Source organism: Dryobates pubescens, chromosome 2 (genome assembly GCF_014839835.1).
Source record: "Dryobates pubescens isolate bDryPub1 chromosome 2, bDryPub1.pri, whole genome shotgun sequence".
Lineage (NCBI taxonomy): Eukaryota > Metazoa > Chordata > Aves > Piciformes > Picidae > Dryobates > Dryobates pubescens.
The window spans coordinates 38199878-38223937 of NC_071613.1; the positions used below are offsets into that span (position 1 = coordinate 38199878).

Sequence of the window (24060 nt, forward strand, 5' to 3'; positions counted from 1 at the left end):
GCGCACTGACACCCGGGAGCAGAGCTGGGGAAAGGAGCAGGAGCTGGGTGCTGGCCCTGTGAGACCCTGAGGAGAGGCAGTGGAGTGAGGTGTGTACATGGGGCAGGAGACTGGGATGCGGGGCTGCATGGGGCAGGGTGATCAGGGATGGGGGTGGTCGAAGGGGCAGTGGGGCAGCCAAGCTATCGGGGCTGTGCATGTCTGCAGCAACTGCCATGGGGTGGACTGTGGGTCAGGAGAGCATGTGGCCTTCGATGGACGCACTGTTCCTGAGGGCAGGGCTCCAGGAGAAGCTGATCCTTGTCCCCACCAGTCCACATGCACCAGTCATCTCCCTCTGTCCCTTCTGGCCCATTCAAGGAGTATTTCAATTTCTCTTGCCTCTGCCTGAGGAAGGCAGAGATACCTCTGCCCCGGTCACAGTGTGGGCAGAGACTGGAGTGCACTGTCCCAGGGGAAGCACGGAGCAACCTGCCCCACTCCTACCCATGATGGTGGGGACGGTTACCTACAGTGCTGGGGGTGGAGGCAATGCTTTCCAAGAGCAGGAACCATCTCCTGCCTTCCTTCTGCTCCCCGGTGTTGTCCAACTGTCATTTTCAGTGCTCAAGGACTGAATCCTGCCGGTGGGACAACAATTTAGAGGTGGACCTGCTCCCTGAGGTGTGATCGCCAGGGACAAGGGAGGTCCCCTGTCCCTCCGAGCCCATGAGGAAGTGCGGGGTGCCCCCCGCTCGCGGCAGCCCCGTATCAGCCAGCACCTGCCTGCTGAGCCAGCCCAGATGCTGCAGGAATGCGGCTCTGCCACCACCCGATACTGCAGGAATGTCCTGAGGGTGGGGAAGGGGCAGCCTGGGGCCATCCTGCCTCTGCCGTCCTCTGTCCCCAGCAAGTAGCTGCTCGTGCTCCCTGTCTAGGCAGAGGTCTCTTGCCTCCGGACCTGGGGTCCTCTCTGCCACCTTGGGGTAGTCTGTGGGTGCCCCAGCCCCTAAGGGTGAAAAGACCACCTTTGTCACTTCTGTTGCCACTCGGTGGGGATATGGATGAGTCAGGCTGAGACATGAGCATATTCAGTGAGGCGGGGGTGCTCAGTGTTGGGGTTTACGCTGGGGGCTTCACACCAGGCACAAGTCCCTCCTGGTAGTGCTCCATGCCAGTCCCTTTGCTGAAGCCTAAGCCCCCACTCCAGTTGTTCCGTGCATCTCCACAGGCTGATGATCCCCCACTGCTGCTCCAGCCAGCTGCCTGCTGTGGCCCTGGGGCAGTGATGATGGAGGGATTTGGGGGAGCCCCCAGGTTCCTGGCCTACCCACGTGCCATCACGGTGCAAAGTGGCAGTGACGCGGTCCTGAGTTGCCAGATCACGGGTGACCCCCCGCCTAGCATCCTCTGGGAGAAGGACAAGACCCCAGTTGAGCCATCAAGCCGTTTCCACGTGGAGGCCAAGGGGAATCTGTACAGTCTGCTGGTGTCCTGCACCATCCCACAGGACAGTGGGATCTATGTCTGCAAGGCCAAGAACTGTGTTGGTGAAACCTATGCTGCTGCTACTCTCAAGGTGGAGTCGGGCAAGTCCCAAGAGCAGAATGGATGTTCAGGCACTGAAGCACCTGCCTTCCTTGTTGCCCCCTCGTCCATGAGAGTGTGCTGTGGGGAAGATGTGATGTTCACCTGCAGGGTGTCTGGGCAGCCCTGCCTGGTGCTAGAGTGGGAGAAGGATGGGCACAGGCTCTCTGACATCTTTGAGAGCAGCCACTTTGCAGTGGGGCAGGAGCCAGAGGACTGGCACTTCCTGAAGCTGTTTGGTGCTCGGCCCCCAGACAGGGGTGTGTACATATGCCGGGCACGCAGCGGCTCCCAGGAAGCCCTGGCTGCTGCTGTGCTCCTGGTTGAACCCCGGGTGCCACTGAGTGGGCTCCCTAATGGCTCTCCCGGTGATGGTGCCAATCCACCGGTGGAGCGACAGCAGCGGTGGCAGCAGCATGCAGCAGGACAACATGCAAGACCAGAGACTTGGGTGCCCAACGGCACAGTGCTGGCCAGGGTGCCAAAGGCCAAGGCGTTCGCTGTAAGCATGGGGAAGCATGCCAAGTTTCGCTGCTACGTTACTGGCAAGCCCAAGCCAGAGATCATCTGGCAGAAGGATGGTGAGGCCCTCACCCCTGGCCGCAGGCACCTCATCTACGAGGACCGGGAGGGCTACTTTATCCTGAAGGTGCTGTACTGCAAACCCCAGGACCAGGGGCTGTATGTCTGCACTGCATCCAACACTGCTGGCCAGACCCTCAGCGCAGTGCAGCTCCAGGTGAAAGGTAGGAGTGTGCCTGAGTGCTGCTGGGGCAGCCAGGCACCAGCAGAGCCCCTGGCTTTTCGTCTGTCAGGGATGCCTCTGTGTGTGCGCCCAGCATCACTGGGTTGCCTCCTTCTTGCGCAGTCACACTCACCCCAGGCTCCTCTACACAGAGGTGCAGGCTGAAAGCAGGGGATGCTGGGCCAGGGAGCTGTGTCCCTCTTTGTGCTCCTCTCACATTGCAGAGGTGGCATTTCTGGAGGGCTGCTTGTGTACAGCCATGAGTGGGGAGGGGGAAACTCTGCTCTGGTGACAAATTCCCCTGGAAGTGCCAAGTAGTTTTGGCAGGAAGCCCTGCAGGGCACCACTCCAAGTGTCTGCACTGGCGCCAGCCCCTTCCCCCAAAGCCACCCTGCCAGCTGGGGACAGCCCACAGCTGCAGCGACCTGGCATCTGGTGCAACCCCCTCCAGCACCCTTCTGCTCCCCTCTGCTGAGATGCTTGCTTTGGCATGCTGATGTGCACACTCCTTCATCACCCAAAACTCCCTGCACAGATGCTGGGGGCATTGCTGGGTCTCTCCAGTCTGTGCCCTGGCATCCCCCTGCTCGGGGAGATGTGCTTCTTGAGATAGTGTCCATTGCATGCAGGAAGAAAAGAAGAGGGGCAAGGAAGGGCCAAGGGCCTGGCACTCTTTTTGAGATGGGAATGCCTTGAGTGGAGGGCTGCTGAAAGGTGCAGTGTCCTGTGTGCCTTCAGTGCCCCTCTCTTTCGGTGGCAGAGCACCGGCTACGGTTCCAGGTGCAGCTGGCAGACGTGGAGGTGGCAGAGAGAGAGGATGCTGTGCTGGAGTGCCAGGTACCACTGGAGACTATCCCCACTGTCTGGTACCTGGAGGACAGGGAGCTGCAGCCCAGCCACAAGTACGTGATGGAGGAGCGAGGAGTGGTGCGGCGCCTGACCATCCGCGATGCCCGAACCGATGATGATGGCATCTACCTCTGCCAGATGAAGGACAAAGGGCGCAGCATCGCTGAGGTCTCCGTCCGAGGTAAAGGGTCAGGTCTCCAGATGCATAACTTTGCCTTCCTATTCCCCTCCTTTCCAGGCTCTCCACTGCCCCCTGCCTCTCTAACCTCCCAGGTCGTGTTGCCTGCTCCTATCCGTCCTCAACCATATCTTCCTTTCTCTCATCCCATGCACCCTTTCTCAGTCCTCACGAATCTCTTCCCATAGGGGTGATTGCAAAGAGGCTGCCACGGAAGCTGGATGTGATGGAGGGGGAGAATGCAGTTTTCTGCGTGGAGACACGAGAGGTGGTTGAGGGGACCTGCTGGAGCCGGGACGGGCTGCAGCTGCGGGAGTCACCCCAGACTGTGCTGAAGAGCTTTGGCAGAATGCACCTCCTGGTGCTGGTGCACGTCACCCGCCAGGACGCGGGCATCATCTCCTTCACCGTCGGGGAGTCACAGACATCCTCCCAACTCCGTGTGAAATGTAAGGGCCCCACATCCTCTGTCCTGCCCGCTCATGGGTGATGACCCAGGAGAGAGATGGGATAGGCACCCACTGTGCTGGGGGTGCCATGCTTCAATGGCTTTATGGGGAACAGGGCCTTTTGGAGGGCTCCAGGGCCCCAGCCTTGCTGGCAGTCACAAACCCCTGTAACCAGCATCATGCTACATGTGTGAAAGACCATCCTCTCCATCAGAAAGAGGATTCCCAGAGCAACAAGCTATGCAGCCCTCCTGTCACCCCACTGGGAGCCTCACTGCTATCCCCAGGCAGGCAATGTGGTCTGTAACTTGCAGGTGTGAAGCGTGACCCCCCGGGCACACCAGTGGCAGCTGAGATGAGTGTGGTGGAGAGCAATGTGGCCCTGCTGAGTTGGTGCCCTGCGCCTGATGCCCATCTCCGCCCCCCCAGACGCTACCTGATAGAGCGGCGGGAGGTGGCGGAGGGTGAGTGGGTGCAGTGCCTCTCTACAGACCTGCCCGGCTGCGTGCGGGTGCTGGGTGCCAGCGTGCCCCATGAGGCTGACTACTTCTTCCGTGTCTGTGCCACCAACGAGCATGGCAGGAGCAGCCCCGTGGAATTTCCTGGCTCTGTACATCTTGGTGAGGGTGCTGATTTAGGGAGCCCCATCTGGGAGCTGGCTTTCCCCAGGGGCTGGCTGAGATGTTGTGCCATTGCATCCTGCTGGCCGCTGCCACAAGGGCTGAGTCCAGCTGTGCTCTAGCCCCGACAGCTCGCCTGGAGAAAGGTCTGCAGGACACATGGGTGCAGGACGGTGAGGATGTGCAGCTGGAGCTGTCAGCTGTAGTGCAAGGCACCTGGTTCCTCAACGGCATGAGGCTGGGTGAGGAGGTGGGTGGCCGGTGCAGCGTGCGGCACTGTGGGACAGAGCACTCACTGCTGATCCGGAGAGCACGGCTGGCTGACAGCGGGGCACAGGTCACCTTCATGTCTGGCAGTGTGCGAGACTCAGCCACGCTGCATGTGAAAGGTGAGTAAGGCACTCACCCTGGGGTCCTGCTGGGAGAAGAGCAGCAGGGGCTTTCATGCTGAAAGATGCTTCTCTCCCTTCCACAATTTCTCTCAGCCCCACAGGTCTGCATCACACCAGTGCCAGAGGCCAAGCGGCTCCAGGAGGTGCCAGCAGGGTTGCCTGTGCTGCTGGAGTGCCAAGTGTCCTCCCCGGATGCCCTTGTCCACTGGTTGAAGGATGGTGAGGCCGTGCCTCTGGATGATGTTATTGCAGTAGAGGCAGAGGGCTGCATGCGGAGGCTGCTCCTCCGCTCAGCAAGTCCCTCGGACACTGGCACGTACACCTGTGACACTGGGGATGATGCTGTGAGCTTTGTAGTGACCGTGACTGGTGAGCTGGAACTGCATGTGGGAGCCTAGACCCCACCTGCTGACAGTGGTCCTGCCCCTCTTCTTGCCCCATGCTGGGGCTGAAGCCTGCTGTCTGTTGCGTTCCTGTGCTCATCTCTGTGTTATCCCTGGCAGAGGCACCGGTGAGGATTGTCAGCTCCAATGAGGAGGCCCCCCACACCTACACAGCTGGGCAGCGTGTGGAGCTGTGGTGCCAGCTGTCCCGCCTGGCAGCCCCAGTGCACTGGTACAAGGATGGGGAAGAGGTGGAAGTGAGTGAGAGCTTGGTGCTGGAGCAGGAGGGACTGCGGTGCCGGCTGGTGCTGCCTTGTGCCCAGCCACAGGACACAGGGGCGTTTGTCTGTGATGCTGGTGGGGACTCTATCTTCTACACCATCACTGTGGCAGGTGGGTATGATGCAGGAGGGTTGGCAAGGTCACATCTCAGGAGGCTTTCTTTGGTGGTGCAGGGTGCCACAACATGTGCTACTGTCAGTGTTACTATCATTTTTGCTTCTCTGGGGATGCTTGTCAGAGTGCTCTCCCTGGGTCCTCACTAGCAGGCTGGTGGGTTGATTAGGGTCTTTGAGACAGCTGTGGTGTATAAAACCACACAGACTGACTGCCAAATGGGTCAGCTTCCTTCACCAGTCAAAAGTGCTCAAGCACCTGAGGGCATCCAGCACCTCCATGCAGTAACCAAGTCCTCCTCCAGGGTCCTAAAAATAATGGGCCCAGCACCTGGTATGGAGTGACCCATGGTCAGACATCACTCTTATGGATGGCATTAATTACTGACATGAAAATTAGTGGTTGCCTGGATACAGGTGATTGGATGGTGTTTGCTAGGCATGAGTGGAGGGCATCATCTCTCAGTGGCTGCCATAGACGTGGGGAGACTGCTAGCATTGCTGGGTGGCAGACCACAATGAAAGCTGCAAGTGAGAGAAGGACTTCCCTTTGTTGGCCCTGAAACTCACAATCCTACAGTCACGTGAGGGTGATCAGGGCACAGTTAAAGCCCAGGTGAAAGGCTCCATGACCTCAGCCATAAAGTCTCTTCAGTGTTAATATGTGGCAAAGGGCCAGAGCTGATGGCAGAGAATGTAGGAGTGAAGATGGGATGAGTGATGAGAGATGTTGGAAGAGCCAGTAAAGTGGTGACTGTTTGGAGGTTGAAAAAGGGAGGGGGTTTAATGTGGTAAAGTCAAAATTGCCAGTGGGAAGGACAGACAGTAGGGCCTTTGGGCAGAGGCAGGAGGTACTGCTGCCCTGCAGGGGTGTGGGGCATGGGGAGCTCATCTTCCTTAGAGTGAGAGTGTGGAACACCATCTGCTGCTCAGCCTTTCAGTTGAACAGCTTTGCATCACCTTGGCAGAAGGGTCTTAGAGAAGCTGGCTCAGTCCAATCAGGATTTGGCCATCATTGTCGCTGCCAGGGCTGGGATGGGGCACCAGGGAGCTCAGGCTGGCACCTCTCTGGCATGAGAGCCATGCTGGCTGCTGTAACAGCACTGGTGTGGCATGCCTGGGTTTCCCTAAGGCATCCCAGCCATCCCAAACAAGCTGCCATGTCATGGAGCTAGCCTACCTCAAGTCCATCCACTCCCATGCAGCTCTGGGATTTCTGGCAGTGGCTGAGTGCTGGGGCTCCCTCACAGCTCAGGCCAGAGTGGCAGTGCCTGCTGAGGGCTGGCACATCATCCTTTCCTGCCTTCGATGTTGTTCAACCTCTCCAGCCACACTTCAGCAACATGATTGCTTTTAGCAGGCCCAGGGAGACAGGCAGTGGGTGAGTGTTTGATCAGGGAGCCAGGCGGATGCAGGCTCAGCGTGGGGCGGCTCGAATGCTGAAAACTGGCGCCGTGATGCTCTCACACCCTGCGGGGCTGCAGGGCTCTGCTGAGCCCGGGCACTGCTGCTGGAAACTGTCTGGGAAGTTTGCAGCCTGGATGCCCAGCATGGGGCAGCTGTGGGCCATGAGAAGGGCAGGTCACCACTTGGCCAGCAGCATGCTCCAGTGCTGGCTGTGCTCTGTGCCTGCCCAGAGCTGTGGGCTGGTTGAACACCAGGGCAGAGTCCAGGCCAGCTACAGCCTGTAGCAATGGGCATGGTCAGGTGGGTGGTGCTTGCTGCTGCAGGCAGGGGCAGCATCCTGATCTTCTTCCAGGAGAGAGGAGGGCTGCTTACCTGAAGGTTGTACTAGGAACTCCTCTAATTTTGGAGACCTGACACAAGTCAGCGGGGAGATGTGAGCAGTGGCACATATTTCATGTATGGCCATTTGACACTGGCATTTATCAAGCACTGTGATCTGGCATGGGGTGATCCAGCATGGTGAGACAGAGGAAGGGGGCCAGAGGAAAGCGACCCATGACTGCACCACAGTGTTAGAAAATGCCAAGACTGAGCTGAGATGGAAGCACCAGCCAGGACCCAGCAGGCAGGGGTGTGGGAACCAGCTGCAGGGCACCACAGATGGCAATTAACAGCACTGGGACTCACTAATGATGCACTTACCTACTCACATTCCCCTTCCACATCCCTCAGTTCTATCCCAGGGCACAGCAGGGCAGGTGCTGTGGGAGCCAGGGCACGACAATATTTTACACCCACCTAGAAGCTGATTGCTCCTCCTGGGTGTGCTGGGTGAGAAGAGAGAACCCTGGGCAGGGCAGCCCAGCATCTTCTGCTATGCAGTATGTGGATGAGGTGGTGCCTTCCAGCCTTAAAGACAATGAGCTGGTAAAGCCATCACTCCACACAGGGCTGTGACTGCCACCATCACCCACGATGGTCTTCATATCCTGGCTGAGCCCCATTTTATCCCTGGCAGAGGCACCGGTGAGGATTGTCAGCTCCAACGAGGAGGCCCCCCACACGTACACAGCTGGGCAGCGTGTGGAGCTGTGGTGCCAGCTGTCCCGCCCCGCAGCCCTGGTGCACTGGTACAAGGATGGGGAAGAGGTGGAAGTGAGTGAGAGCTTGGTGCTGGAGCAGGAAGGGCCATGGTGCCGGCTGGTGCTGCCCTGTGCCAAACCACAGGACACAGGGGAGTTTGTCTGTGATGCTGGTGGAGACTCTGTCTTCTACACTGTCACTGTGACAGGTAGGTGCAATGTACAACAGCAGCCCTTTCCCTCTTCTCCCTCTGTCCCAGCTCCCTGCTCATGCTGCTGTCCCACTGGTAGCTGCGGCATCTTGGCTGCCCCTCACCTCCTTGTGAGCAGTTCCTTGCCCATGCCACTGGAGGAGGCTGTGGGCAGGGGCAGATCACCTGCTCCATCTCCTCCCAGAGCCCTGTGCCATGCAGCCCCTCCACACCACAGGGCACAGCCAGTCCACAGCCATGGATTATGCTGCCTCACAGCACAGCCCTGATGCTCCCTGTTGCTAGCAGCACTGCAGGGATGGAAGGACCCTGGCCACTGGCCACAGGGCAGGTAGGATGGAACCCACATGACATGAAGTCTTGGTTTTCTCAGCCTTGAAGGTCCGCATTGCCCCAGTACCTGAGGCTCTGCAGTTCCAGGAGGTGCTGGCAGGGCTGCCCATGCTGCTGGAGTGCCAAGTGTCCCCTTCAGACGCCTCTGTCCAGTGGTTGAAGGATGGCAAGCCTGTGGTCCCAACAGAGGTCCTGGCCATCTGTTCAGAGGGAGGCTCACGGAGGTTGCACATCCCTGCAGCTGTGCCATCTGACTCAGGGATGTACACCTGTGATGCTGGGGACGATGCTGCCAGCTTCAGGGTGTCTGTGAGCGGTGAGCTGCCGGGGGGTTGCCCATCCCCACATGGGCTCACCCAGTACCACAGCTGAGCCCCTTATTGTCTCTGGCAGAAGCATCGGTGAGGATCGTTGGCTCCAACAAGGAGGCCCCCCACACCTACATATCTGGGCAGCGTGTGAAGCTGTGGTGCCAGCTGTCTCACCCAGCAGCCCAAGTACAATGGTACAAGGACAAGGAGGAGGTGGAGGTGGGTGAGAACCTGGTACTGGAGCAGGAGGGGCTGCGGTGCTGCCTGGTGCTGCCCTGTGCCCGGCCACAGGACACCGGAGAGTTTGTCTGCAATGCTGGGGATGCATCTGTCTCCTACCACGTCGTGGTGGCAGGTTAGTGCTGCAGTAGTGATGTCCTTGGAAGTGCAGTGCTGCCCTGCCCCTTGCCCTCGGCATCAAAGAAGAGAGGGTGTGGCTGCATTGCCCAGGAATTGGTGTGTGGACCCTCCAGCCGTGCTGGATTGGTACGGTGTGCCTGTCACCCCTGCCTTTGAGCAGCTCCAGTCCCTTGACACTGGGATGACAGGCTATAGAATCCATGCAGCCACACGGTGACAGGGACAGAGGTGATACTAAGTAGGGCCAACAGGGCTAGGAACAGTGCAAACACCCTTTCTCTGCATCCCTGGCAGAGCCACCAGTGAGGATCCTGCACCCTCTGCAGCGCTCGCTGGAGCTGCCAGTGCAGGCACCAGGGCCTGTGGAGCTGCGGTGCGAGCTCTCTGTCCCAGATGCTGCTGTGCGCTGGTTCAAGGATGGGCTGGAGGTGGATGAGACCAACAACCTGCTGTTGCTAGCCGAGGGGGCCTGGCGCTGCCTCCTCATCCCCAGGAGCAGCGCAGAGGATGAAGGCGAGTACATCTGCGAGACCAAGGATGAGGCTGTCTCCTTTGACGTCAAGGTGTCAGGTCAGTGGAGACATGAGAGCAGGGAAGTGCTGATCTGTCTTCTGGCTGCAAGCTCTTTCCCAGCCTGGGTGAGGGTCTCCAGTTTCTCCACAGTGATGAAGCCATTGGATGCCCACTCCATAGGCCACCCAGTGTAGGTGCTCATCTGGGACTGGCAGCAGAGGTGTACTTGGGACCACGTTGTCCCCATCCTGCTTTGTGTCATAACCATACTCTTTGCAGAGCCACCGGTGAGGATCCTGCAGCCCCACAGACCAGTCCCTGTTGTCACAGTGTTCTTGGGGGAAACAGTGATGCTGGGCTGTGAGCTGTCCTGCACAGATGCCCCTGTGCACTGGACTAAGGAAGGCATCAGGTTGGAGGCTGGGGGTAGCTTGGTCCTGGAGGAGGAGGGTGCCCATCGCCGCCTGATCATCCCTGTGGCCCAAGCTGAGCACTCCGGAAAATACATCTGTGATGCTACTGATGACACAGTGACCTTCACTGTCCAAGTTCTGGGTGAGCAAGAGGCTGGGGGAGAGGCTGGTAGGACTTGCTGGCTGCACAGACCCTGGAGACCCCAGCTGTGTTGGTGCTGGGTGCTGCAGACCCACTGGTCAGGATCCTGGAGAAGGACACCCTGCCGACCCACTGGCATTGCCAGGCCCTGGAGGACCTGACGCTGGAGCTGCACCTTTCACATGCCCATGGGGAGGTAAAGTGGTACAAGGATGGGGAGAAGCTGCAAGACACAGGGCGTGTGCGGCTGGAGGAGGATGGGACACGCCGTTCCCTTGTCATCCTGGGTGCCACAGGCAGGGACACGGGCGAGTATCTCTGCGACGCTGGCGATGACAGCATTGTCTTCTTCATCACCGTGGAAGGTTAGCAGGAGGCCCTGGGGAGGATAGCTATCAGGGTGCGGACCGAGGTGGATCCCTGGCTGCTGCCAGGTTGGTGTGGGTCTGGGCTGGGTGACTGAGCATGAGAAGCCTGGTTGGAGGGACACAAGGAGTGGGCTGCATCCACATTGGGGCTCTGTGGAAACTCCTGCACTGCCCAGCTGCAGCCAATGAAGGTCTGGACAGGATTCATCCATTGCAGCATGTGGCACAGACTGCTGCTCCCATTGTGACAGCCTGTCTCTCTAGTCCCAGAGCCGCCAGTGACCATTGTGGGCAACAAGGGTGTAGTGGAGCATCGCTGCCTGGTGGCTGGGGAGGACCTAGTGCTGTCCTGTGAGCTTTCCCGGCCCGACGCCACTGTGCGCTGGCTCCGGGATGGCCAGGAGGTGCAGCCGAGTGAGAGGGTGCAGGTCAAGGCCCGCGGGGTGCTGCGGCAGCTCACTGTCTGTGGGGTGCAGCCCAGCGACTCAGGGAGCTACATCTGCGATGCTGCCAGTGACAGTGTGGTGACAAGTGTGGAGGTGTCAGGTGAGCTGTCACAAGTTCAGCACTCTGGGGCCCCCAGCACAGTGGGACCATGACACAGCCTTGGGTGAGGGGAGGGAATACTTCTGTGACCCCACCACTGCCAGGGTGGCAGTGTGGCAGGGGGAGGTTGGAAGTCTTGTCTCCAACCCACAGGAGCCACTGATCAGACAGGGATATCTCAGGGTCCTGGCGAGACACATCCCTCCCACCTTCCCCAGCCAGGGACTGGCTAAATTTAGCCCTGGCTGGCTCCCAGGCACCACTCCTCCTGCTTTGGCTGCCAAGGCTGACTTCAGCTCAGACCCTTATCAGCTGAAGATGGAGGGATAGGAAACAGCCTGGCTCAGGCACATGTCCCAGCTCCCCAGCAACATGCTTGAGATGGAAGACACACCAAAATTAATGGCACCAGGCTGGCAGCTGAGATGCCTGTGCAGAGAGGGATGCAGGAGCAGTGGGCTCTGCCACTGTCCCTGCCCAGGGCCCATTCCCTGATGGGACCCTGAGCTGCCAGACCCCACCAGCCTGCATAACTTACCCACCAGGACCCTGGCTGGTCCCACCATGGCCCCCAGACAAGCCCCAAAGCAATTCCCAGCCGCTCAAGGCATCCAGCAGCTGGATGTACCATGACCCCCACCAGCGCCACAGCCCTCTCCACTTGCAGTGGTCCTATCTCTGCAGTAACCCATGCTGCGGAGACACACCTCTGAGCCCTGCCCTGTCCCCCACACTTCCAGCCCAGCCTGTGCGTATTGTCAACAAAGAGGAGGTGCAGAGCCCACTGGAGGTGCTGGAGGGGGACAGTGTGACACTGGTAGCCCGGCTGTCTCCAGAGACGGCAGTGGTGAAGTGGCAGAAGGATGGAGAGATGCTGCGCTCGGGTGGGCGGCTGCTGGTGTGCAGTGAGGGTCCCACACGCAGCCTCACCATTAAGCAAGCGGAGCTGGGTGACAGTGGCATCTTCCTCTGTGATGCCAGTGACGATGAGGTGCAGTTCATGCTGAATGTGAAAGGTGAGCCTGGAGGTGTTCCTCATGCATGCCAGGGCAAGAGCAGTCTGATGCCCCATGCTGGCATGCTTTGTGTCCCTATCCCACGCTAGTGCTGCCAACAAGGGCACAGCTGAGGCCAGTGTTTCCCTGGAGCAGAGGCACCTGTGCTGTTCGTGAACAAATGCCAGGAGCGGGAGAAGCTGCTGGTGCTGGAGGGCAGCAGCGCCGTGCTTTCCGCCATCACCTCCAAAGAGCGAGCCGATGTCACCTGGCTGGGGCCACAGCAGGTGGCAGTGGCTGGCGAGCGCTGCGAGCTGCGGCAGGATGGCCGTGTCCACAGCCTCGTCCTCCTCAATGTGGCCAAAGAGGATGCTGGCCTCTACACCTGCCTCTCCCCCCACGACCAGATGCAGTTCGATGTGAGTGTCCGAGGTGAGTAATGGGGTGCTTGGGGAGCCTCCCCATGGTGGCAGCAGCAGCAAATGCTGACATGGAGGGTTTGGCCTTGCAGAGCTTCGGGTGAAGTTCCTGCGTGGGCTGTCGGATGCACGTGTGCGGCAGGGCGAGCGCGTGGTGCTGTGGTGCGAGCTCTGCAAGGCGCGGGGTGACGTGGTGTGGCGGAAGAACGGCCGGGTGCTGGCACCCGGCCCCCGCTGTCAGATGGTGGCAGAAGGGCGAGAGCGGGCACTGGTGCTCAGTTGTGTGGAGCCTGAGGATGCTGGCGAGTACTGCTGTGAGTCCAACGATGACAAGACACTTGCAACACTGACAGTGCAAGGTGAGCTGTGCCCCAGGCTTGGCCACCACCCTGCACCATGGGGGTGGTGGAGAAGCTGGCCAAGGTGATGAGAGGGATGTGTAGGGATGTTCAGTGGCTCTACAAAATGGGAAGATCCCAGTACTGGTACCCCAGCATCCTGGCTGTAGTCCCCAGGGTGGTGGAGATCATCACAGAGCTGCAGAACCTGACAGTGCTGGAGGGAGAGGATGCCACCTTCAAATGCCTGGTGTCCCCTGAGGATGTGGCCATGACTTGGCAGCTGAACGGCCAGCCTGTGGTCCCTGGAGAGAGGCTGATGGTGACAAAGAATGGGTTATGCCACAGCCTCACACTCCGACAGTGCCAGTCAGGAGATGCAGGCACTGTGACAGCCAATGCTGAGGGGCTGGTGAGCACAGCCCGGCTGAGTGTGCAAGGTGAGGGGGAAGGAGCCAGGTGGGGTACAGCCAAGGGCACAACCCTGGGGCCAACCTCTGACCGGGCACACGGGCCATGCAGAGGCGCAGGTGCTGTTCGTGCGGAAGCTACAGGACATGGTGGCAGAGGAGCAAAGGGAGGCATGCCTGGAAGTGGAGGTGAGCCATGAGGCTGCTGAAGTGCAGTGGCTGAAGCAGGGCATCCTCCTCCAACCAAGCAGCAAGTACCAGCTGCAGGAGTCGGGGTGCCGGCGCACCCTCACCATCCGCTGCCTCAGCCCCGCTGACCGTGGCATCTACCGCTGTGAAAGCCTGCACGACCGCACACAGGCCAGACTCTATGTGGAGCGTGAGTACCATGCTGGGGATGGGGACAGGATGGAGATGACTGGGATGGGGAGGGTGCACACCTGCTGCAGCTACAGTTGGTTGGAGATGGGAGTGTGGGCAGAGATGATGCTTAGCTAGAAGGGGTGGTTGAGCAGAGAGGTGAATGTGGGGCTCAGGGATAGACAGTGATAGAAGTCTAGTAAAAAAGGTTGGATTTAGGGGATCGCTTCAGTAAGCACGGACTGGAGAGTTGGAGGCTCTGAGATGCAGCAAGCATCTGCTTGTGGACATGGGTTCCTTGCAGCTCAGAAGGTGTCGATCCAGATTCCGCTGGCAGATGTGGAGACCTTTGAGAAGGAGACAGCCACCTTTTTCTTGGAGCTGTCTCACCCTGGTGTGCCTGGGGTCTGGACACGAGATGGCATCCGTGTGAAGCCCAGCAGCAGGTGCCGGATCAGTGCCAAGGGATGCGGACACAGCCTGACGCTGGAAGGGCTGACACTGGAGGACTCGGCCACCATCACCTTCACCACTGATACCCTGCGCTGCAGTGCTCGCCTGGTTGTGTTGGGTACGGTCACTAGGGCAGGCTCAGGGGCGCAGGTCACACCAGCAGTGCCATTCAGCTCCAGGGGAAGATGGCAAGACTGAGCTAGGTCACTCCAGGTACACGCTAGCAGGTGTCCCCCTGTCCCCAGGGAGACAGTGAGCAGTAGGGAACCCTGGTTCCAGAGCCAGAGCTGAGACACCAGTGATGAATGCTTGTCGATGGCAGTGCCCTAGAAGCGCCACCTTTGCCCCATGCTGAGATGCCCTGGGCACAGCTCCCCATCCCCTTTCCCCTATCAAACCTTTCTGTCCTGTGCCTTCCCTCAGAGCCTCCAATCACTATGGTGAAGGTCCCGCAGGACCTGGGGGTCCTGGAGACAGGGGTCGCCAGCTTTGAGTGTGAGCTGTCTCGCCCCAGCGCAGAGGTGATGTGGTTCAAGGTGAGGGTTCACCCCAATCCCCTCCACCAGTGCACAGCTGCATCTTCCTCCCTGCTGCAACCCCCGGCCACTGCCCTCCTTGCCAGGGCTGTGGTCAAATATGGAGGCAAAGCAGTGAGGTGCTGCCTAATTGCAATTTTGAGCTCATTTTCCCCGGACAGGATGGGCAGGAGCTGCGGCCAGGGCCCAAGTGCCGCATCTACTCAGTGGGTCGGCGCCGCATCCTGCAGCTGAGCCACTGCGAGCTGGCTGACGCTGGCATCTACACCTGTGACGTGGGTGGCTGCCAGGCCTCTGCTACACTGCATGTCCAGGGTACAGCCTCTCAGCTCCAGGGGTCACGCACACCCCAAAGCCCTGTGCCGCCCACTTCCCTTTGCCCGTGGTCACTTTGGCACCTTGCACCTCACCCACAGAGCGCCAGGTCTGCATTGTGCAGGAGCTGCAGGATGCCCAGTTGCAGGAGGGCGACAACGCTGTCTTCACCTGTGAGGTGTCACACGGGGACATAAAGTGCGAGTGGTTCCGGGACGGGGAGAAAATCAAAGTTTCCAGCAAAGTGAAGACACGGCAAGAAGGTGGGGAACACAGGTGGCCCCATACCTGGTTTGGGGCTGGGAAGGGTCAAATTCAAGGAAGGGGAGTTTGTGCAGACAAAGGGAGCTCTGTACCCCTACTGTCACGGGTGCCCATCACAGTGCCCTTGAGCTAACCTCTAGCTCCCCAGGGACCCGGCATTTCCTGCTGATCTGTGGTGTGTGCCCCGAGGATGAGGGACTCATCCGTTTCACAGCTGGGACAGCAGCCACCTCAGAGGCTACTCTGCGGGTGCAAGGTACCAGTGTGGGGTGCAGGGGCTGGCTGGGCTCCAGCACCAGGACTGGGCTGCAGCAGGGTCAAATTGTGGGATCCTCATGGGAGCCCTGCTCACCCCATGATGCCAATGGCTCCCCTGAACCTGCCAGCACTGCCTATCCGGATCGTGAAGCCGCTGCGAGACAAGACGGTGCTGGCACGGCACAAGGCAACTCTGGAGTGCACTGTGTCCCATGCCCGAGGTCGGGTGCGCTGGCTGCGCGGGGACACCGAGATCTTTGCTGGTGACAAGTACGAGATCTGCAATCTGGACTGCTACCGCACACTCATCATCCATTGTGTGGGCCCTGAGGACGAGGACTCTTACACTTGTGACGCCTTTGATGACCGCTCCACTGCCAGGCTCCTCGTGGAGGGTAAGGGGGCACCCAAGGGGGCATCACTAGGGGCTGACTGTGCCATCGTGCCTCACAGTGGAAGGGCATCTGGGGCCCTGCTCCTCACTGCTTGCAAGGGTCTGAGCACTGTGGTCAGCAGAGCAGGCTGGAGATGGGACCAGGAGTCTGTACCCACCTGGTCTGGGACCCCAAGGATGCTGCAGCTCTTCCATTGTTCCCACAGGGAGCTAGAAGCCAGGATGCAGTATCAGAGTCTGCACACAGACAATGGCCACCGCTGCTGGGAGATGGGGTCATGCTTCACCTGGGATGTATGGACACATAAACACCATCTCCAGCCTGCCATGGCCTCAGGACTCTGCATTAAACAACTTTTTTTTTTCCCCTCTGACATGGCTTCTTCAACCCCAGCGAGCCAGGGTCTCTTCAGGAGAAGGGGAGTGGCACTGCTCTGCATCCCGCCCAACACTCCCAGGGGCCCCTCACCCCCGTCCCTGGCCCTGCACACCAGGCTCTGAAAGGCTCTTTACTGTGCGGCCGTGGCCTCAGCAGCATTTGGCACATTTACAAAAGAGACTGAAAAGGGGGAGGGCGGCGCGGTGCTGCGGGGGTTGGGGGGGCCTGGCAGAAACATGCAGTTCCTGGGACAGGGAGGCTGGCCAGGCTGGGCTGGGGGGCTCCCAAAGCAGAGGTGCACCCTGGTCCAGTCTTGCCACCATCCCGCCTGCCTGGCCGTGGGTTAGTCCTGGCTCACTCCATAATAAATTAATACAAATCACAGCAAGAGAAGTATCTACAAGGTGGGAGCCTCTGCCTGCAGTGGTGCTCTGGGCAGGGGCTCCTGCCCTGCCCGGCCCAACCCCAGGGCCCCCCCCCAGCCACTATAAAATCCAGTCACCAGTAAAACAGCGATGGCCTCTGACACTGCAGGGGGTCCCATGTCCCTGAGCAGCCCAGCCTCTGCCCAAAGGCTGGATCCAGCGTCCTGTCTCCCATCCAGTCTAGGGGAGATGCATGTGGTGCACATTGCCAGCACAGCTCACACTGGACTGACACCACTTGCCAGCATCACTCCAGGAGCCATCTCTGCCCCACGACCACCCCAGTCCAGCTCAGGAAAAGTGGGAGAGACAAACTACTTCAGGAAGCAGGGAGGGTGGATAGGGGAAGGGGGACCTTCTAAGGAAGCAGGTTTTAGGAAGCACTGCCTGGGCACTGCTCTTGGGGCCAGGGTGGGACAGGGCGCACATGCTCAGAGGAGTCCCTGGAGGGGCAAGGGCTGTAGGACCTGCTCTTTCAGGAAGGAACATGGGGCACAGGCACTTGGGGAGCTGCTGGGGGGTGTGATGAGGTGGGGGGCAGGTGCAAGTTGGTGCTGTCTGCGAAGGGGACTCAAATATGGGGAGGGCAATTCTGGGATGCAGAATGAGTGTGCCCAGGCCTTGGGGAAACACACAATAGCAAGGGCTCAGACACCCCTCACCCCAGCAAAGCCACTTGCACTGCACGTCCATGGGCGCTGGTGTTCCTGGTCCTTGGGACGAGACCCTGATGGAGAGCTCCCCCTAGCACCTCCAGGCCACATGGGCAGCCAGGGCTTGCCCAGTTAAGTTCCACACATCCCCAGGGAAGGTCTCCATCCACAGCCCCAAGCCACATGCAGCTGCCCTGGGGCCAAGGGCACAGCCCTGCCTGTGTCACATGGGATCTCTCGGAGCAGGCTGGGGTGCTGGTGTTGCTCGAGGTCATTGGGTTGGCTTATACCCTCACAGCAGGGCCAGAGCCTGTGGTGAGGGGCACGGTGGAGCTACAGTCATAGTCCAGGTCCACCACGGCATGGGAGCTGGTGATGAGGCTGTTCAGGGATGGTCCTGTCTGCCGCTCTCGGAAACTCTGGATGTAGCTCTGTTCAATAAAGGACACAGAAAGTGAGGAGGACTCCTCTCCTGGCCCACTTCACCTTACCCTAAGTTCTGCAGCAGCCACCCAGAATCAGCCTTGTGCAGTCCCACCCATCCCAGCACTCAGACCCACCAAAGTCTGGCTGCAATGGGCTGCACAGCCCCATCTCTTCCCTGGGCACGTGCTTCACACCTTGCCCACCTGTTTCTACTGTGGACGCAGCACTTCTGGCCACCAGTTTGCTTGCAAATGCTGAAGTGCTCCATAGTGGGCACATCCCACCTCAGCCCCTCCTGAGCTGCCTAGTCCCTAGGATGCCCCAGGCTTATTTCTTGAGGAGTTCAGCTGCCAGCTGATGCCCAGATACCTCTTCCCTCTCTACACCCCACCCCACCCACATGGAAGGAAGAGCCATGGAGGCTGGGGAAGATCTCTACCCTGGTTGCGGGACTCACGGGGGAGAGCACGTCCCCATCGAAGCGGCGCACGGGGTTGGGCTTGCGGCGGTAGGCAGGCTCAGGTGGGTGGGCTTTGTGCTGGTGGGGTGGTGGGTGGTGGGGTCTCCGCTTCTTCTTGTTCTCCTTCCGGTTCTCCCGCTGCTTGATGCGCATCAGCTGCACACGACGCTGCTGCCGGCTGATGATCACTGTGGGGCAGAGGGGCCCGTGAGCACCAGGGACGCAACCAAACCAGTCTCACATACAAACGGGCCCTACCTTTTCACGCCCAGGCCTCCCCTCGCATGATCTGCCCCCAGGGCGTCCCAAACCCCTCATCTGTGCATGCAAACCAGTTACAATGTACCTTCACTTCAGTCCCCAGGCCCCCCAGCTCCTGCCTCCACCCCACTCTATGTCCACCTCTCCCAGCCCTCACACACCTTCTGTGTGGGAGTAACCCTCGCCTGTGACCTTCCACTGGACCAGGACACCCAGTGTGGTGAGGAGCGGCCAGACCCCCAGGATGACCCAGCTGTACCAGCACACAGGGCGAGCGGGGGCCACCTTAATGCGCTCGTAGATATACTGCACCAGGAGGAAGAGCTCGATGAAGTAGTCGATGGTGACGGTCATGATAGCGCTACCAAAGACGGCGGTGGAGAGGGTGGTGAAGAAGCGCTGCCACTGCAGAGTGAGGACGGCAAAGAGCATTCCCACACCCAAGAGCAGTGCAATGGGAATCCATACAGTTGGTGGGTGGTAGAACTGCTCCATCACCACCAGAGTGGCCACTGCCAGCAGCAGCCCTAGGAGCAGCCCCACCATGAAGAGGCCAACACTGCGCACCAGCATGGTGACCAGCCCACAGAGGACCCCGATGCCCAGCCCAATGCCCACTGAGGCCTCCACGCTCAGCTGTGTGTCCAGCACTCGCTCCTTGTAGCACAGCATGAAGATGATGATGGAGCCAAACATCAGCCCCGTCAGGAACATGACAGCCTTGAAGCAACGGTAGCCTGTGGAGACATGGTTACAGTCAGGGGGTGGATGGCCAGCACCTGCCCTGACTCCCTGCTGCCCTTCTCCCTGCTTGCCCCACCAGCCACCAGGTTGGTCTGACTCACCAAAGAAGCAGTAGATGATGCCGAAGAGGCAGCACATGGCACACACTACAGAGGGCACCACTTGGTAGCGACGCTCAATTTCCTGTTGACAGCTGTGCCCCCACTCCTGGCCTGGCTCATGTGGCAGCAGCTTGAACCGCAGTGTCTGCACAGTTGCAGTCATGGCTCTGGGAACTCCCGAGAGAGGCATCAAAATCTCCACTCTTGCCCCATGGCTTGCCAGCAAAACTGCACCCTGGCACTCAGCCCAGCTGGTGAGAGAAAGAAGGAGAATAGAGGCACCACAGAGACATGGCTGACAGCGATGCCCACTATGCAGCACTCAGACACCAGAAAACTTGCTCTGGCCACTTGCTACCTGGGTAGGAGGTCAGGGAATAGGGTAACGGCCTTGTCCATGGGCACTGCAGGGGCACATGCCATCAGCCACTGGGTGGCTGCAGTGATACATTGTCCCCAGGGAGCCTGTCCACATCCTTGGAGAGCTTCACTGCCAGGATGTGATGATTTTTAATTTGTCTGCAGCTTCAATTTCCTGCCCTTGGCTCACCGGTGCCCCTTCCCTGTCTGATTAAAGGGAGACATCCACAACCTGGTATTTTATGTCTGTGAAGTAATTATGCTTGGTAATTAAGTCACCCCTCAGTCTTCTATTTTTATAGGCTAAACAGATTGAGCTCTTAAAGCTTGTACTCCAAGGCATTTTCTCCAATCCTCTAATCATATTTCTGGCTATTTTTCATCCCTGCTCCAGCTTCTAGTGTCCTTGTAAAAGAAAAGTGGGCCCCCACACTGCATCCAGCCCTTCCACGTGGACCCATAGAGCTGGAGGGGGATCAGCCCTGGCTGGCACTGCCCCTCAGCAAAAGACTCACCTCTAACACTGCAGACATGCCGAGCCACTGAACAGGCTGTGACTGGGCCCCCCACAGCGCCTACCCAGATGGAGGGGTCATAATCCCCTGCAAAGACTGATCCAGCTCCAGCTTAAACCTAATTACAGCAGCCGTCTGCTTGCTCCCACCTGGGGTCAATTCCAGCATCCCTTTGCTTCCCTGGTGCCTTTCCAAGCTCAGTTGGTTTAAGATGGGTTTATTGTCACTGGGCCAGTGCCAGCACTTCCAAATGCCACGTTAAAGCAGCTGTCTTGGGACAGCTCACAAAACAAGTGCACCAAGAAGGAGCAGGAAAGAAAAGGGTAGAGGCTGCAACCATGGCTCCTTATTGCCCAGCAACTTGCTGCTGCTTGGGCCAGGTTCCACTGGTCCCTCTTCCCCTGCCACTGGCCTCCTCCCTCTGTCCGGGGAAGGAAACAGTAGCCAAGGCAAATCCCCTGAGAAAGCCGAGCATGATGTCTAATCCCAGGGAAAAAGGAGGGCAAGGAGCGTGCAGCTGAGTTCTGGGCCCCTGCCTGCTCTGCTGAGCCCCTAGGGAGAACACTAAGTAGGATTGGACTTTAACCACAGTGCCCAGGAGCAATACACCAGCTCTGACTGCGCTGGCGAGGACGGGCAATGCCATGTGGGGTGAATGGAGGGCAGTGCCAAGGGGCCAGGGATGGGGCATGGCACAGTCGTCTGGCTGGCATGGGCAGGACATGGCATGGCATATCTCGGCAGGGCTTGGCAGCGTTTGACACGGCCAGCAGAGCATCGAGAGGACTGCGAGGTGCTGCTCTCTGCCCCTCAACCTACGCCAGGCCGGAGCCGGGGAGCCGGGGAAGGGTCGCCTGTAAGCCTGACCCCGGCGGGGCTGCGGGCAGGGCCGCAGGCAGCGTCGCAGGCAGCTCCCGGCGCCCATTGGCGCGGGCACTGTTGCTAGGGGAGCCCCGCGCCTGCTCATTGGCGCCGGGAATTACCCACCTGCTGCCGCCCTCCCCGCAGCCCCGGGCTCCCCGCCACGGCCTGCCCCGGGCCCCTTGCCCTCCCCTCCGCGCCCCGTAGGGCACAGCGTGGCATAAGGGCCCAGAGGCAGCGCTCGGAGCACCGCAACAGCAAAGAGCTCCCCTCCACCGCTCCCCGCCGCCCCGCATCCGGCCCCGCTGCCCCCCGCCGGGCTGCCGGACTCCGGGCCGGCGGGGCGGGCGCGGCGTTGCTAAGCGACGGCCGCAAAGGCCGCCGGGGCGCGGGTCCGCTCCGCCCCCTTTCTTTGTTCAGGGAGAGGGGCCCGTGGGCTGCTCCGCCGGGCCTTGCACGCCCATCCCGGGAACCGCGCTTTCTCCCTGGGACGTGGGGCTAGGAGGCCCGGTGCCCAAGCCCTTTTCCCCAGGGACCCGGCACGTTTCCCCCGGCGCCTGCTAGTCCCCCACGTGTACCCCAACCCCCTGTGGCCCCGCCCCGCCCGCTCCCACCTGCGCTCCAGGCCCGGCAGCGGCGGCGGCCCCGCTGCGCCCGGCGCTCCCGGCCCCGGCCCCCGCGCATGCTGGCGGCGCGGCCCGCCGCGCGGTGCTGAGCGGACAGCTCCGGCTGACGTCACCGCGCCGCGTCAGCGCGCGGCTGGGGGAGGGGTTGGGGCAGGGCCTGGGGGCGGGGTCTCGGCGGCGGGGGCAGGCCGGGGGGGTGGCTTCGGGCCGTGGCTTACGGGGCGCCATGGGTGTAGAGGCCTAGCCATGGGGGGCGCAGTAGCGGATGCGGCAGCGGGTGCATTGGGGGTGCACCAGCCTGTACATTGGGAGTGAAGCAGTGGGTGCAGGCCGTGCAGGAAGGTATGCACCAGGCTGTCATGGAGTGCACCAGGCCATGCACTGGGGAGATGGAACAAGACCACATGTGCAGTGTGGCACATGGTGCACCGGGCTGTGCCCCTAGGATCGGCGTGCAGTGGGCGTGAATGTGAAAAGCACAGGAGAGAGTTGTGTGAGGTGTGTGCATGGCCATGTGGGGCGGGAGCTGGCACCAGTTCAGGTGGCAGGGGTAGAGCACAGAGGGATGGGCAGTGTGCAGGTGGCCTGTGCCAGGCCCACAGGGACTGCAGCATCTGCGTTCACAGGGGGCAAACCAAGCAAGGGGCACCTATGGGGGCTGTCTGCCCATCCTCCTGCCAGATCCCAGGAGATGCAGGCCTACTGGGTAGATGGGAGGACATGGGGCTCTGCAGAGGCACAACTCCCTGGAGCTGACACCTCCTGGCTGCAGGTCCCAGAGACGCCTGGGAAATCCTGGCATGGAAATGGCTCTTGGCAGCAGCTGCCGTTTCCCTGGCAGCCCCTTCCCAGCTCCACACCAAGGCTGGGGAGACAAAGGCAGGAGCTGCAGCTGGTGGGGGTCTGTGAAGGGGCTGCCAGAGCAACGGCACTGCTGCCCTTGGCCCCTGTGGGATTTCCTGGGGCCGGGCACGGGGGCCCTGGGCTCAGCCACTGCCCAAGCAAATCCTGAGGAGTTGTTTGCCCACAACTTCATATCTATGCAGTTTTTCTGAGCTGAGAGTCTTGTTTCTGAAAACTTCACTACTTTCTCCAATCTGCACCTCTCAGTACAAACTCAGATCAATATAAAATACTCCAACCCACAAAGGAAATCAAATACATCTATTTCTAACATGTTTCTCATATGCAGAAAACAGGTGATTTTGGTTGTTTATGATCATATATGCTTTTTGGTCATTGTCTATGGAAAATCTCTACTGATTTCTTCTGGATCTTTTCCATTCTGGCCTTTCTGTTGTATTCCTTCTGTTTCTAGTTTTTATATGTTCTTCATTAAACTGCTGGCCACATGACCACCTTTCCCTGTTGCTTGTCTTGGCCTCTTCAGAAGAAAAAGGCCTATGAAAATGAGCTGAGCTTGGATGATGGTTCTGTATCTCTGGGGGGTGGGATGCTGCCAAGTACTTCCTGATGAAAACAGGCTGCTTTGTTCCAGAAAATGAAAGAGACTCTCCAGCCAAGTGAGCTCCAGCCTGCCCTTGGTTTCCTGCCATGCTCTGTGGTCAAAGCACTCTCCACGGCAGGCAGGATGTGTATTCATGGGGAGGGTGGGATGTGCTCCCCACCAGCCAGAGTAAATCCAAAGGTACCTGAGAGCCCCAGAGGCTGTGAGAATGCTGGAAGTGGAGCCACAGGCTGGGAGCAGGCAGAAAGGCCAGGTTGTCCTTCTTGTTCTTATCCAGTAATGCCTGGTGCAAGCACACATGCAGGGCTGCTGGCCTTACAGCTTCTGGGTTGGATAATGTGTGTGCTGGAGGCTCTGTGTATGCAGCAAACTCTGCCCTGAGACAGTTCCTCCAGCTCTGTCTGCCCTGACCTGCTCAGTCTGGCAGCTGGTGGGCAGGTGGCTCTGTGCTGCAGAGCATTCACAGGGGCTGTCTGCTGGAGAAGCCCTCCTCTTCAGTCCTGTTTTGACTTGCAGGATAAGGGTCCCTGCTGCTGGGATCTTCTGCTACTCTGCCTGCTTTCCTTCTGCACTAGCATAGTTTGCTATTCTGCATGCAAAGGTCTTCCATCCACTGCTTGCTCTCCTGCATGCCTGTTCCCCAGGCTGCCATCATGACCAGCTCCTTCTGCAGCCTGTGGCTGGTGCTTTACTGCTCCTGGCCCCAGACCCATCCAGCCTACTCACTCATAGCCACAAATCATCTCCTGAGGACACCCAGGAGGAGTCCAGCACC

At 59.6% G+C, this 24060-nt stretch overlaps 2 protein-coding genes across 3 annotated transcripts; one reads left to right on the forward strand and one right to left on the reverse strand.

Moving 5' to 3' along the window:
• The first annotated feature begins 1267 nt into the window (after nt 1-1267).
• On the forward strand, nt 1268-17558 carry OBSL1 (obscurin like cytoskeletal adaptor 1). The gene is made up of 21 exons (XM_054173366.1): nt 1268-2312; nt 3072-3341; nt 3527-3787; nt 4102-4407; nt 4530-4796; nt 4893-5168; nt 5303-5575; nt 7952-8353; nt 8652-8927; nt 9005-9277; nt 9577-9920; nt 10011-10350; nt 10440-10715; nt 13187-13456; nt 13539-13858; nt 14057-14357; nt 14663-14775; nt 14937-15090; nt 15192-15353; nt 15525-16300; nt 17535-17558. Exons 1-21 carry the CDS (start codon nt 1268-1270, stop codon nt 17556-17558), a joined length of 6729 nt encoding a protein of 2242 aa, XP_054029341.1.
• On the reverse strand, nt 16495-21930 carry TMEM198 (transmembrane protein 198). 2 transcript variants are annotated; one of them, XM_054175308.1, is made up of 5 exons: nt 21806-21930; nt 19456-19706; nt 18772-19347; nt 18347-18537; nt 16495-17894 (listed from the first exon to the last, which is right to left on the reverse strand). In XM_054175308.1, the coding sequence occupies exons 2-5, from the start codon at nt 19643-19645 to the stop codon at nt 17748-17750; spliced, it is 1104 nt and encodes a 367-aa protein (XP_054031283.1). In that variant the 5' UTR covers nt 19646-19706; nt 21806-21930; the 3' UTR covers nt 16495-17747. The 2 variants fall into 2 exon arrangements, with proteins under 2 accessions (XP_054031283.1, XP_054031276.1); XM_054175301.1 differs by having other exon boundaries at nt 18329-18537.
• Nucleotides 21931-24060: the final 2130 nt, after the last annotated feature.